The 14,046-nt window shown below is 40.3% G+C and overlaps 1 protein-coding gene across 1 annotated transcript in view; it reads left to right on the forward strand.

Moving 5' to 3' along the window:
- The window catches only part of LOC120219913 (neuronal acetylcholine receptor subunit alpha-5-like), a 37,259-nt gene that overhangs the window by 19,209 nt on the left and 4,004 nt on the right, over window positions 1-14,046 (forward strand). The window contains exons 2-4 of the mRNA XM_039216832.1: window positions 5,869-6,020; window positions 10,930-10,974; window positions 12,508-12,617. Coding sequence (XP_039072763.1) covers window positions 5,869-6,020; window positions 10,930-10,974; window positions 12,508-12,617 — 307 coding nt within the window. The remainder of the gene's footprint in view (window positions 1-5,868; window positions 6,021-10,929; window positions 10,975-12,507; window positions 12,618-14,046) is intronic.

Here is a 14,046-nt window from a genome sequence, read left to right on the forward strand (position 1 = left end):
CAGGGGCCCCAGCCCCCCGGGAGCTACAATGGCGGCAGGCGCGCCACCACTCCGAAGTCTAGCCTCCAGGAGCAGCACAAAGAAGCAGTTTGTTTGCTCAGCCCCCTCCAGGACCAGTTGGCGCGAGGGGACCTGGTGTGCAGGTATTTGGCAAGTACGGTCTTTCCAACGGAGGTTTTTCTCCCCCGTGCAGAGGTTTTTCTGTTTCGGACTCTCCTGCACATTTGGTTTTATTTTTATTATTTGCAAAGGAAAACTTGTGGGGTGACCGTTAAAATGAAGTTTTTCTGAAGGTTATATCTGTATTGTTTGTCACATTTTCTCAAATGTGATTCATTGTTGTATTGTACATGTATTTCTTAGTCATAGATCAGTCATAAAGAGGTTCTCTTTTTATTTATTTTTAATTTTAGAAGTTTATTTATTTAGATAGAGCACACATGGGGAAAGGGCAGAGAGAGAGAATCCAAGCAAGTTCTGCACTGTCAGCATAGAGCCCAGCATGGGGGCTTGAACTCTCAAACCATGAGATCACAACATGAGCCAAAATCAAGAATACTCTGCTTAACTGGTTGAGCCACCAAGGCACTGTGAGGTTCTCTTTTTAGTAACAGCATTATCCATATGTAATTCCCATACCCTTTAATTCACCTGTTTAAAGTGCATGATTCAATGATTTTTAGTATATTCAGGCTATTGTGACTGTCACCAAAATTGATATTTGAACATTTTTATCTCCCTCTTCCCTCAAACCATCCTCTTCCTAACCAATCACCAATCTACTTTTCTGTATCTGTAGATTTGCCTATTCTGGATAGTTCATGTAAATGGAATAATATAATATAATATAATATAATATAATATAATATAATATAATATAACATAACAGAATATATAGTCTTTGTGACTGACTTCTTTTACTTAGCATAATACTTAAATACTTAAAAAGTTCATCTGAATCATGTATCATTAATTCACTAATTTTAATAGAAAATTAATATTCCATTGGATATTCCACATTTTATCTATTTATCATTTGATAGACATTTGCATTGTTTCCACTTTTTGACTATTAGGAATAGTGCTTCTGTGAACACTCACGTACAAGTTCTGTGTGGACAGCTGTTTTCATTCCTCTTGGGTATGTACCAGGAATGGAATTGCAAAGTCAATTGTGACCCTGGAGTTAACTTTTTAAGGAATTGCCAAATATTTTTGAAAGCGACTGCACCATTTTACATTCCCATCAGGAATGTATGAGGGTTCCAGTGTCTCCGCACCCTTTTCAATACTTCTTGCTATCTCTGTGTTTGTAGCCTTCCTAGCGAGTGTGAAATGGTAGCTTTGAGTTGCACTTTTCTCATGGTAAAGGTGTTGAATAGCTTTTCAGATACTTATTGGCTGTTCTTTTTCGGAGAAATGTCTATTCAGATCCCTTACTCTTTTTTTTTTGTTAATAGTATCAACAATATAACATTTTAATTTGAATTCAATAAAACATTCAGGAATCGTACAATAAAAACTAAAATCATTGCTAAGGAAAAAAAGAAAAATTTAATTAAAAGAAAGGTATATGATGTTGATGAATTGGAGATTGTAGATAGTGAAGCTATAAATTCTCCCAGTTATGCTCTATATGTTTATACACCACAAACAAAATTCCAGAAAGATTTTTTTAATAGAAATTAACAAACTGATCCTAAAGTTTATATTAAACTACAAAGGATCTAAAATGGCAAAAACAATTCTAAAATAAAAGATCAAGGTTAAGAGAATTTACATTATATGATTTGAAGATTTACTGTTAAGTACAGTAAGAAAGATACTGTGGTTTTGGCTTAAAGACAAGCTAGGTCGACTCAACAGAAGAAAATAGACATGTGCATAGACAAATGCATGATTTTTACTAATATTTCCATGAGAAATTTAGTGGAATTTATTAGAGAAAGAATAGTTTAAAACAATGTTTAAAGAAATGTACATTCATAAACAAAGGAAAAGAACATTGACTCTTACATTATACCATACACAAATTTTAACTATAAATAGATCATAGTCCAACACAAAGGATAAAGTATAAAACATTATAGGAAACATAAGGGAACACAGGAGAAAAATCTTCATTTCCTTAGGATAGGCAAATATCTTATAGGTTAAAAAAGAATAAATTGATTAGTCTCCATAAAAATTAAATAATTCTGTTCTAGAAGAGACACGTTCAAAAAATAAGAGGACAAGCCACCAATGGAAGAAAATATTTGCAATAAATGTATCTAATTAATGACTACATACAGAATATGTAAGTATCATTTAAAACCCCATTATCATCAACCCAGTAAAAATGAACAAAATATTTTAACAGACACTTTGCAAAATGAGGTATGAGAATTGTCAAAAAGCACATGAAAGATGTCCAATGTCAGTCATCAGAGAAGGTACCATTTAACACCTGAATGAAAAACTTCTATACGCATTTTACAATGTCTAAAATAAATTGACTGGCAAAACCCAAGTGCTGTCAAAAAACTCTCTTACATTGCTGTTTATCCCTTACTCATTTTAAAATTGAGTTACTTGATCTTTTTATTATTGATTTGTAATGGTTCTTTATGTATTCTAGATATATGTCTCTTATCAGATACATGATTTGCAAATATTTTCTCCTAGTTCTCTCTTTTTAAGTAAGTAAGGGAAGGAAAACTAAAATGTATTAAGGGAACTGTTGTGATCAGCATTATACTTAGGGCTGTTAGAAATGCTAAAGTATAGAAATGATTTCTATCTTTTAGGACATTGGTTTCTTTGGAGATCCAAGACTTATGTGATGTAATTGGAAAACAACATAGAATATGTTAAATAGTATACAATCTTGATCAAAAATAGTATGAAAAAAAGTATGAAAAATAAATGCCCTGGGGGGCACCTGGATGGCTCAGTTGGTTAAGCATTTGACTTTGGCTCAGGTCATGATCTGAGTTCGTGAGTTCAAGGCCTGCCTTGGGTTCTGTGCTGACCGTTCAGAGCCTGGAGCCTGCTTCAGACTCTGTGTCTCCCTCTCTCTCTGCCCCTCCCCACTCATGCTCTGTCTCTCTCTCTCTGTCTCTCAAATATAAATAAACATTAAAAATTTTTTAAAAAAGTAAATGCCTTGGAATTCCAAGGAACCAAGGTCGAAAGTAATTGATTTAAATCATTTATTTTGAGTAGAATGTTAACTATTCAAAATAACTTTTAAAAAAGAATATTTCTTTTTGATTCATTTCTTTTTTTAAAAAAATTTGGAGTTTATTTAAGAGACAGAGAAGGTGAGTGGGGGAGGGGCAAGGAGAGAGTGGAGAGAGAATTCCAAGCATGTACTGTGAGATCATGACCTGAACTGAAACCAAAAGTTGGATCCTTAGCTGACTGAGCCACCGAGGCTCCTGATTCAGTTACTATGGACTTTAGCATATATGCTGTATCGTGTGTACTTTGTCATTCTTTCCTACTGGACTGTAGATACCGTCTTTGTTTATCCATGTGATCCTAATACTTGGCATAGTGCCTGATATGAGGCACACGTCCAATAAATATTTGTTGAATGAGCAAAAATTAGTATGTGCTGGAGCTCTCAGAGAGTGTAGCACTAATTAAGCACTTTTACAGAGTTGTCACAAGGTGGAAAATGTTAGGGTGGAAGAGCAACAGGTGGAGGGAAGCCCTGGGTGCCTTCACAGCTCCTGTCATTAACCAGCTCTGTAGTCCTGGTGTTGCTGACCAGCAACATAGATCCTTGTTCTGAAGTGAGGAGAATGCATTGGCTCTTTTCCTTTTTAACATTCTGAGTTTCATGAGCAGCATAAACCTAAAACATTTAGAACCAGCTGAAAATTTTCTAAGAGTTGAATGCATGATTAAGGTTTTGTGCTAAAATACCACAGACATTAATTAGTATCTGCCATTTGTGTAAAATTATGTTAAAAAATGATATTTCTAATATTGGATGTACTAAGAAGATATTTACAAGGCAGTATCTTAAGGGTTATCATTAGTAGAATGTTGGGATTAATTTATCAATTTATTTATATCCAACCCACTTTCTTCCAAAGAAGATTTGAGGTGGCCATTCAAGCTAGTATCTTTTTCCTTAAGGCAAAAGGTTCTTAGGTGCTATTAAAATACATTTTATTTGTTATTTTTATCCTCCAAAAATACCCTCAAAATTTTGGTGTTTCAGAGGTTATAATTTTTTTTCAGAGGCCATAAAGTTTTTAAACAGGATTAGGAAAGGAGAAATGTTTCAGTAATGCTACTTTCATGTAAAAAAATTTTTTTTTAATTTTAAGTAGGCTCTACATCCAATGTGGGGCTTGAACTTAGAACCCCAAGATCAAGAGTCACATGCTGTACCCACTGAGCCAGCCAGGTCCCCCAGTAATGCTATTTTAACATGAAGCTCTAAAATTAATGGCTTTTGAACAATAAAAAGAATGACTCTCCAGTATATAGTATTCTAGTTGAATTGAAATCTCTCCAACGCTGTGCATTTTCTGAAAAAATTTTTAACGTTTATTCATTTTTGAGAGACAGAGGCAGAGCACGAGCAGAGTAGGGGCAGAGAGAGACACACACACACAGAATCTGAAGTAAGCTCCAGGCTCCGAGCTGTCAGCACAGAGCCCGACGCAGGGCTCGAACCCACAAACCGCGAGATCATGACCTGAGTCAAAATTGGATGCTTAATCAACTGAGCCACCCAGGCGCCCCACCAATGTTCTGCATTTTAACATACGGGGTCTTTAATGGGAGGCATGGTGGGAAAATCTATGGTATTTAGGGATTAAATCAAGTATCCTAAATTGCTAAGGGGAGCAAGACATAAGCTCTTGTGGAATTAACTGTACTCTTGATGAAGAAAGATGCAGTGGTCTGACAGGAAAAGCATTTCCTCTGGCTGGGGGATGAGATACTCTTTGATAGCTCCACTAGAAAACATGGTCTGTTAGAATAAAGAGAGAAGATTTTGTGAAAATGCTAATTCTCTGTTAGACCATTTTGTTGAGGTTGGGGAAGGACCATCATGAGCTAGAAATCCCTTCATGTGGACTTAATGATAAATAAGCCAGTGACATTTTGGTTCAAGTAAATGTTTTTTCTTTGTAAAATCATGAGTCTTGAGTCAATGTCATGCTTGGATTTCACACATTTCACGTATCCCTAACAGAGACTCCAATCCATTCAACACTGAAAACTCTCATTTCTTTAGAGATGCTTGACTAAGCTCCATAGAAGTCTAAACATAATTGTGACCCATAAATCTAACCAGTCTTTGGCTGTGGCATCTAAAATTTTAAAAATATTGTTTTTCTCTCTTTTTATTAAGTGTTAGGTCCTAAGGTAATTTTATACAAATGTATAGCAAACAAAGGTATGACAAGTCTGAATAATTCATTCAACATTTATATGTTTGTATATTAAAATCATGTAAATTAAAGCTTATGTACTTTATATTTACAGTTGATAAATGAACTTTACTGAAACATATCTGTTTTCTAGGTTTAGAATTTTATGGCAAGCAACCCCTCCCTAGCCCCAGTAACTTATTTAAAAGCTTAAAAACTTTTGTTAAAATACTCTTTATTAAGTACTGAATGTTTCCTAAGGAACTCAGTGTATTTCCATGTGAGTAATCTGATTTAACTAAGAAATATATCTGAACTACAGTGTCCTTTATTGGTCATAAAGATTTGTATTAATATTTTATTTTAAGAGCTCCATTAGTAGCCTAAATAATAGTTTGGTTCACTGATAAAGCCAAATGTTTTTTAAAGTAAAAGTATTTGGTGGGAGAGAAGTTAATACACTAACTTTCAAAAATTTGTTATGCAGGATTAGCTGAACCATCCTGTGTTGCAAAACATGAAGATAGTTTGTTTAAGGATTTATTTCAAGACTACGAAAGATGGGTTCGTCCTGTGGAATACCTGAAAGACAAAATAAAAATAAAGTTTGGCCTTGCAATATCTCAATTAGTGGATGTGGTAGGTGTGCATATCATTACACACTCAATTTCATCAGGCTTCCTGAGAGCATTGTGGGTGTCCCAGCGCTGTGTTGGGAGGCCTGGCTTACAAAGGAAAATGAGACATAGTCATTTTCCTAAAGGAACTCAGCAGGGAAAGATAGTTATTACTCAATAGACATAGGAATACACTTTTTATATAACACTGTGTAGTTTAGAAATCTTTGGTAATAGGTCGATTAAAAACATTAAAAAAATATTTATGTATTTTTGAGAAAGAGTGTCCATGCATGCCCACACAAGTGGGGGAGGGGCAGAGAGAGAGGGAGACACAGAATCCCAAGCAGGCTCTGCACTGTCAGCTCAAAGCCTGATGTGGGGCTCAAACCCATGAACCATTAGATCATGAACTGAGCTGAAGTAGGCCATCAACCGACTGGGCCATCCAGGTGCCTCAAATAATGTCTATTTTTAATAAGCTCAAAGATATTAAACATTTTATATGGAAGTTTCTTCTTAAATTTGTTTAAAGATATGTTAAAAATCAACATGTTAAAGAGAAAAAGTTCAAGAGTAGAGTTGTAGATTTTTAGGACCAAAAAGCATCTCAGCAGATCATTGTTTCAATATCACACTTAAACTGTACCAGAGATTTTCCCCTATGACGTCCACCAGGGAGTATTGTTTCCCTTGTAACTTGTTCTGACTGTCAAGAGATCCTTTCTATTCAAACTAAAAAGTTAATGCTGATATTTAAGTTAGTTTCTTCTTGTTCTGATTATGTCAATCAATAGTTATTTCCCTGCTGTGTTCCCAAAACAGAGAGAGAGAGTGTGTGTGTGTGTGTGTGTGTGTGAGAGAGAGAGAGAGAGGGAGAGAGAGGTTGTACAATAACATTTTAGGCATGCCTTTATTTTCTAACTTGAGAAGCAATGCATAATTTTTGCAGAGAATTTGGAAAGTGCAAACAAATACAAATAAGGAAATAAAAATCGACTATAATTCTACCACCCAGAGACGACCAGTGAACATTCTGCTGCTTTTCTTGCCAGTTTTTTCTTTGCATGTATACTTTAAAATTGGAATACTAATTTAGACGTAATTAAGAATTTTTTCCCTTTGGTTTTTTTCCCCCAAATTAAAAAATTTTAATTCCAGTTTGTTAACATACAGTGTTAGTTCAGGTGTACAACATATAGTGATTTCACACTTCTATGTATTACTCAGTGCTCATTTTCCCTCCTGTCTGTTGTTATAGGAAGAACATTTCCCTATATCATTATGTAATCTTCAAATATACTTTTAATGGCTATATGATTTTCCATTTATAATTTATTTAAATATTCTCTTGGCAGAAGTTAATTCCCAATATTTCCTAATATAAATGACAATCATGAGTATATTTGTACACAAATATCTAAATTTCTCCTTTTTTTTCTCATGTTTATTTTTGAGAGAGAGATCAACAGAGCACAAACAGGGGAGGGCCAGGGAGAGAGGGAGACACAGAAGCTGAAGCAGCTCCAGGCTCTGAGCTGTCAGCACAGAGCCCGACACGGGGCTCGAACCCACGAACCGTGAGTTCATGACCTGAGCTGAAGTCAGATGGTTAACCGACTGAGCCACCCAAGTGCCCTCTCCTTTTTTTGTTTTTAAAGTAAGCTTCATGCCCATGAGGATTGGAGTCACCTGCTCTAACCAAGGAGCCAGCCAGGCGCCCCAAAGGATATACACTTTTAAAAGTCTAGTGTGTTAATGATATGACCTTAATTGCCTCCAGAAAGATCAGTGAATATGGACTGTGTTGTGTCCTTTGCCCTCTGCTAGGAGATTTTCAATATAAGTACAAATAGGGAAGTAGTGAGATGAGTGGGGCTTGGTCTCAAAGACCTGTCTTTCTAGTCGGGACCATCAGCAAGTGAGTGTAGTGACTATAGGACATTGCAGTCCTAAACTGTGATACCACAAAAATTTGGGGACTCAGATCTTGATTATTTAGGTCATTAAAGAATGCAGGCAGAGGCCCTCCAGCTGGCCTTGTCGGGACTCAGACACACGGAGAGGAGAGTAGCAAGGAGCAGTACGATCTAGGCTGAAGAGCCTTTCTGTTCAGCTGTTCAGATCAAAAGGTCCCTGTTGGAGGCCACTCCCCGGGATGGTCTGATGGGCGGTGGAGGGGCCTGCACTGTGCTGTCTCTCCTGCCATTTTTCAATTGGAGAGTTTTACTTCTTGGAAAAAGTCACTTATCTTTCAAGGCCAAATTTATTTGTCTGACGCTTTGTGACATCTTTCCAGAGTTCCTAACACAGTCTCCCCTGTTCACGCAGCCCTTTGCACCGCTGGCACCTGTGTGCTCCAGCGTGGCACCCTCAGAGCGGCCATGCTTCATCCCTCGCGTCTGTCCCAGGCGTGGTGCCTGGCACAGGGCAGGTGCTGAGTGAATGACAGATGTGACAGGCAACAGATGTGGTCAAAGCAGTGCTTTAGGAAGAGCCGTAGGACAGTCAAATGCATGTTTTGAGAAGTACAAGAGATGAGGAGCTTCGGAGGCGAGTCCGAAGACCAGGCAGAAGCTGGAGCAGGATGTGACCACTGAACATGGAGGGAGGTGTCCGGTTTTGAAGCCTGAGTAGTTGGAACGGGAGGGTGATGGATCTGGAAGATGCGCTCACTTGCTGAGGAGATGATGCTCCGCTGTGATGGCGGGTGATTGTGCTACATTCCTGAGGCCCTGGGAAAGTCCGTGCCGGCTCTGCGGGCAGAGAGGAGGCTGTCAGTGTGGAGACCCTGACCCAGGGCTGAGTATTGAAAACATTGGACGGAAGAGTTTTAAAGCGAGCAGGGAAAGCAGGCAAGTTTATCTCTGAGGAACATTCATAGAAGGTGGTGGAAGGAAGGGTGAGCCCAGCAGAGAAGTCGGGGACGGGCTGCTTCCTGTGAGAAGAGCCCAGAACATGTAAGGTCAGTGACCATGAGAGAAAAAGAGGACAAGCGTGGAGGGAGAGGAGCCAAGGGCCCTGGACCTTGAGAATCGAGGCTTTATGTCCCTTTAACCGCTAAGCTCTTTCCCCCCAGGCTTGTAGTCATGTGTGGTGGCTCCTCCTCAAAGTTCGCTCAGTTTCCTGCTTTATTTCCTACGTGTTCGAGCTCTCTCTCGCTCTCAAATTTCCACGTTGGCTTGCTTGTTAGATGCTGGTTTTATGGTCAGGTTAAGAAACTCTTACCCCTAACACTTTTCTGCTCTACTTCCGCGCGGGCACGTCTCTGTTCGTGTGCCTCGCCCTCCTGGGTGCAGCCTTGCGCTTGGCCTTCCTCCTAGGTTTTGTTTCGTTTCCTTGCATCCTGCATTGTGCTGAGCACATTAAAGGTGCTTGGGAGGTCCCTGGGTGACCTTACGTTAGGCTGTATCCCCTAAGGCAGTGGCTAACTCCCACATCTGGGGCCAGTGGTGAACTTAGGTACTGTTCTTGTATCTGTGTTCCTGTTGAGGATACTGGGTATTGACTAGGTCCTAGTCCATAGTGCACAATTTATGTGTGTTCACATTTTTCTGGGGGAAGAGGTCTATGATTTTCATTAGCTTCTCAAAGATGTCCTATTACCTTACAGTGTCACAGGTGGTAAGTATACCAGAACTTTCCTAACTGTTAAAGCCTCTGTTTAGAACTCAGGCCTACTGGGAATATTCTGATGCAGAGAGCAGCTTTCTCTGGATGGTGTGTGCCTTTGGGGTAGACAGTAGGACTGGTGGCACGGAGCGTAAACTCAGGAGCTTTGAGTTCTGACATCAGTTCTGCCACCAATTGTGGTGTGATTTTAGGCAAGTTGCCTCATTGGTCTAGTTTCTATAATTGCAGAATGAATGGTTTGCAGCGGGTGAAATCTATAGATCCTTTTCAGCTCCAGTGTTTTACTCCAGGACAATTGCCCTTCGGAACCACAGTGTAAGAGTGATGGCCATGCAGTATTTCCTAGTAATTGTTCCCATGTAGGGACATCACAGATGTCTTTGTCTCAAGGGAGGTGCTTCCTTCTGCCTCCCTCCTTTCTCTTAGACCACTCATGTATTTTGGAATGAGCCATTTAACCCTCTGTCCCCTCTCCCCGGCTGTGGGGATTGCCTCAGCCTTCTGTGGGCCTGTCCTGCCCACGGTGTACTTGTGCTTGGTCGTCACGATGATGTACTGGTCCAGTAGGCTCCATGATACTTCAGTAAAATGTCCTGGAAGAGATGTCTCTTTAATTAGGCCTTGAGAATTCAGTGAAAAACTGGTCTTAGCAAAGATATAATGGCAGGAAGGTGTAAGTAGCAAATATCAAAGACCCCAGCTTTCTAGAAAAGCAGGCTGTGAAAGCTTATGAAGCTGCCACTCAGGACAGTGACCCCAGTATTCTTTTCCTACATAGCCGCCCCTCAGAGAGTCACGTCTGTGCCTCAGCGGAGAACGGAACTACCAGTTACAGCCCTGCAGGAAGGCACAGAGACCGCGCATCTCATTCTAATGTGCGCACTTCTCCACACTTCAGCACTTCTGAAATCAAGATGTGTATTATAATTAGTGGCAACTTAAAATTCATTGTCAGCCTTTTCCTTTCTTAGTGCTAAGTACATAAACTAATGTATGTGCTTGTTTCTTAGATTGTGTCTTAGACTTGAGGATGTAGAGTAGTGGAGTGTGTGAATGTTAAATCTAACGCCAGTGGTGTGCTGCAGGGCAGTTTAGCTGAAATTCAGAGCATCTGGAAAGGGGTAATGTGAGATTAGGCTGGAAAAATGATACTGCATTTCCAGAGAGCTGCATCAATGAGCAGGATGTAGGTACTATATGAACAGGAATGTTTGTATAAAACTGTGAAAATTCTTATTTATAGAAATGTTGTTTCTGTACTTGAAATAATCTGCATTATTTAAATTTTTGTTTTATAGGATGAGAAAAATCAGTTAATGACAACGAACGTCTGGCTGAAACAGGTGTGTATAAAACTCAGAAGGGCACCTGGCTGGCCACTGGTGCCCCAGGGCTAGCAGCACAGAGAGGCACGAGTGTGTGGTCTCGGTGGGTCGGCAGGGTGGAGAAGGGTGAGGGCAGATGCGGTCCTCGTGTTCGTTCAGGCAGCACCGGGCGGCTGCTGTCCAGCAGACACTGTTCTGGGCAACTGGGGAAACAGCAGTCAACAAAATGGACAGAAGTCCTGCTGTCAAGAACTTCGTTCGAGTCAGGGGAGAGAAATAAGTAAGCTGTTACAGTATCTCGGAAGTGGACAAGCTTGGAGAAAAACACATTGGGAATGAGGATACGGGACGGGTGGGGAATGTACTTTTAAATAGGGAGCTTGGGGAAAGTGCTGCTCAGAGGGTCATGTTTGAGCAAGACCTGAAGGAGAAGAAAGAAGCCTTGTGAATATCTAGCGGAGAAGTGATCCAGACAGAGAGGGATGTATAAGTGCAAAGGCCTGAGGCCGGAGAGCACCTGGTGTGTTTAAGGAGGAGCAAACAGGCTGATGTGGGTAGAGGTGAGTAGGGGTGTGTAGATGAGGTCACAGAAGCAGTGGGAAGCCAGTGGTGTAGCCAGCATCTAGGCCATTGTGAGGATTGTGGTGTTTACTTGGAGCTGTCTGGGAATGGGTGATGAATTATTTTTACATACGTAGCTCCTTTTTATTTTTTAATTAAAAAAATTTTTTTATTTATTTCTGAGAGAGAGAGACAGACAGAGAGAGAGCCGGGGAGGGTCAGAGAGAGAGGGAGACACAGAATCCGAAGCAGGCTCCAGGCTCCAAGCTGTCAGCACAGAGCCCGACGCGGGGCTCGAACCCGTGAACCATGAGATCATGACCTGAGCCAAAGTCAGACACTGTACCGACTGAGCCACCCAGGTGCTCCCGTAGCTCCTTTTTAGAAAGGACTGCTTTTTCTTCAAGGCCATCATACCTATGTCTTCAGCTGCTGTTGTGTGCTTCCCTTTGCTCTTTATGACCCTTATTTTGATACCACTACCCGTCCCCTGAGCCTAGCCCTGCAAGGCCTGTATCCTTTTGTTGGGGTGCAAGTCTTAACTTGACATGATCACAGAATTGTCTCCATGTGGAGCTTGGACAAGGTGTTTACATGTGGAACGTGTAATAAATCCAATTCCCCTGCATGCACTAGTCCAGCCAGTTACAATGCAGCTGGAAAAGAGAATGTCTGCCTTAAACCCGGACCTTAGATGCCCATGGCTGTGGCTCCTGGGCATGGCCAGTTGGTGGGACAGGAGGTGCCCAGCAGCGCTGTGAACACCCCCAGCCACAGGTCTGCATCTGTGTCAGGAGGACCAGGGCCGGAGCCACCGCACAGGGCGCAGGGCTGTGCTTCTCTAACTCTTAAGAAGGACTTGGAGGTGAATTTTCTCTATGCCGAGTAGAGATGATTTTATGTCTAGAATTTCTGGACTTGCCATAAAGAGTATAGTTTTCACAACTCTTGACTATTGATTTATTGAAACTGATGCCATTGTCTTTGCAGGAGTGGATAGATGTAAAGTTAAGATGGCGCCCTGGCGACTATGGTGGAATAAAAATTATACGTGTCCCTTCAGACTCTCTCTGGACCCCAGACATTGTTTTGTTTGATAAGTAAGTCACACTCCTAAATATTACTTTATGTTTTTTTAAAAAATGCTTGTATATTAAGCACTAGTAATTTTTCTTCCTTCCAAAAATTGTTTACCTTTAAAATCAGAAGACTTGATCTTGTGTTCTGTTGTGAACCTCCAAATATGTTCTCTGGGTCCTCTCCTTTTTTTGGTGTATTGTTTCCTGATCATAAAAGTGTTCTTTGATTTCTAAAACATGTAAAACATTTGAGAAGTCCAGAAAGGTGTAAGGAAATTGGGGGGGTGTCCCCTATAATCAGTCCCATTATTCTAGCATTAGAGGCAGGTGTGCGCATGAGCTCACGCATAGAACTTACTCTGTGCCTAGCTGTGTGCGCGGTGCCTTTCTGCTTTATTTGATTCCCAACACTACTGTTAAAATGGCATTTCTGACAGGTGAGGGCATTATAACCTTGTCCAAGGTCACACAGTTTGCATGTGGCAGGGTGGGGTTCACATCACATCCCTATTTATCCTTCTATTTAATAGACTATATATTTGGCAGTTTGCCTTCAAGATTTTTGGGTGTTTAAAAAATAGTCGAAGTCATACTTAATGTTCAAATGTGCATCCTTCAATTTTGCTTAAATACTATATTATAATTATCCCATGATGGGGAATGTTGAGTGAACTCATCTTTATAGGCACCCTACCTAGATGTATTTTGAGGATGGTTTTTAACTCGGTGAAAGGATAATTCTGGGTATGAGTTTCATTTTTTTCTAGGACCACTCCGGGGCAAATCCTGGGAATTTGTACTTATCCTAAAGCACTTTGTATTATCTGCAGTCAAGCATTTGGCATGAAGACAGAGCAAATGCTATGTGAAAAATGTTACTCTTTAAACACTTTTCCCTCCGTGTTTCTTAATAGGCAAAGAGGGAACAAAGTTATAAGGTAGTAGGATACAGCTTCCCAGAGTACCATTTTACTCTAGGTCACAGTAAACATTTTTTTAAAGTTTATTTATTTATATTGAGAAAGAGCACACACATGTGAGTGGGGCAGGGGCGGAGAAAGAATCCCAAGCAGGCTTTGCACTGTCAATGCAGAGCCTGATGCAGGGCTTGAACTCACACATTGGGAGATCCTGACCTGAGCTGAAATCAAGAGCCCAACACTTAACTGACTGAACCACCCAGGCGCCCCAGTCTCTGAAAAACATTTTTAATAAACATGAATGTATAAGAGTAGTGTGCAAAAGTCACACGAGTTTTAAGATAAAAGACAGTATTTCAAAGAAATCCTATGTTCCTGCCAGACTTCTCCAGTATAGGAGCTCACCTGGTAGCAGAACTTGAGAGGCACAACTTAGAGCTCATGTTCTTTCCTGCCCCCGTAGTAAGTGTCCAGTATTTGTGATGGAGGCGAAGAGCATGTGTGGAGAGCCTAGACCTGTGGATTCAGGT

This window comes from Hyaena hyaena, unplaced genomic scaffold, assembly GCF_003009895.1.
Source record: "Hyaena hyaena isolate Hyena2069 unplaced genomic scaffold, ASM300989v1 scaffold_13, whole genome shotgun sequence".
In the NCBI taxonomy this organism is placed as follows: Eukaryota; Metazoa; Chordata; class Mammalia; order Carnivora; family Hyaenidae; genus Hyaena; species Hyaena hyaena.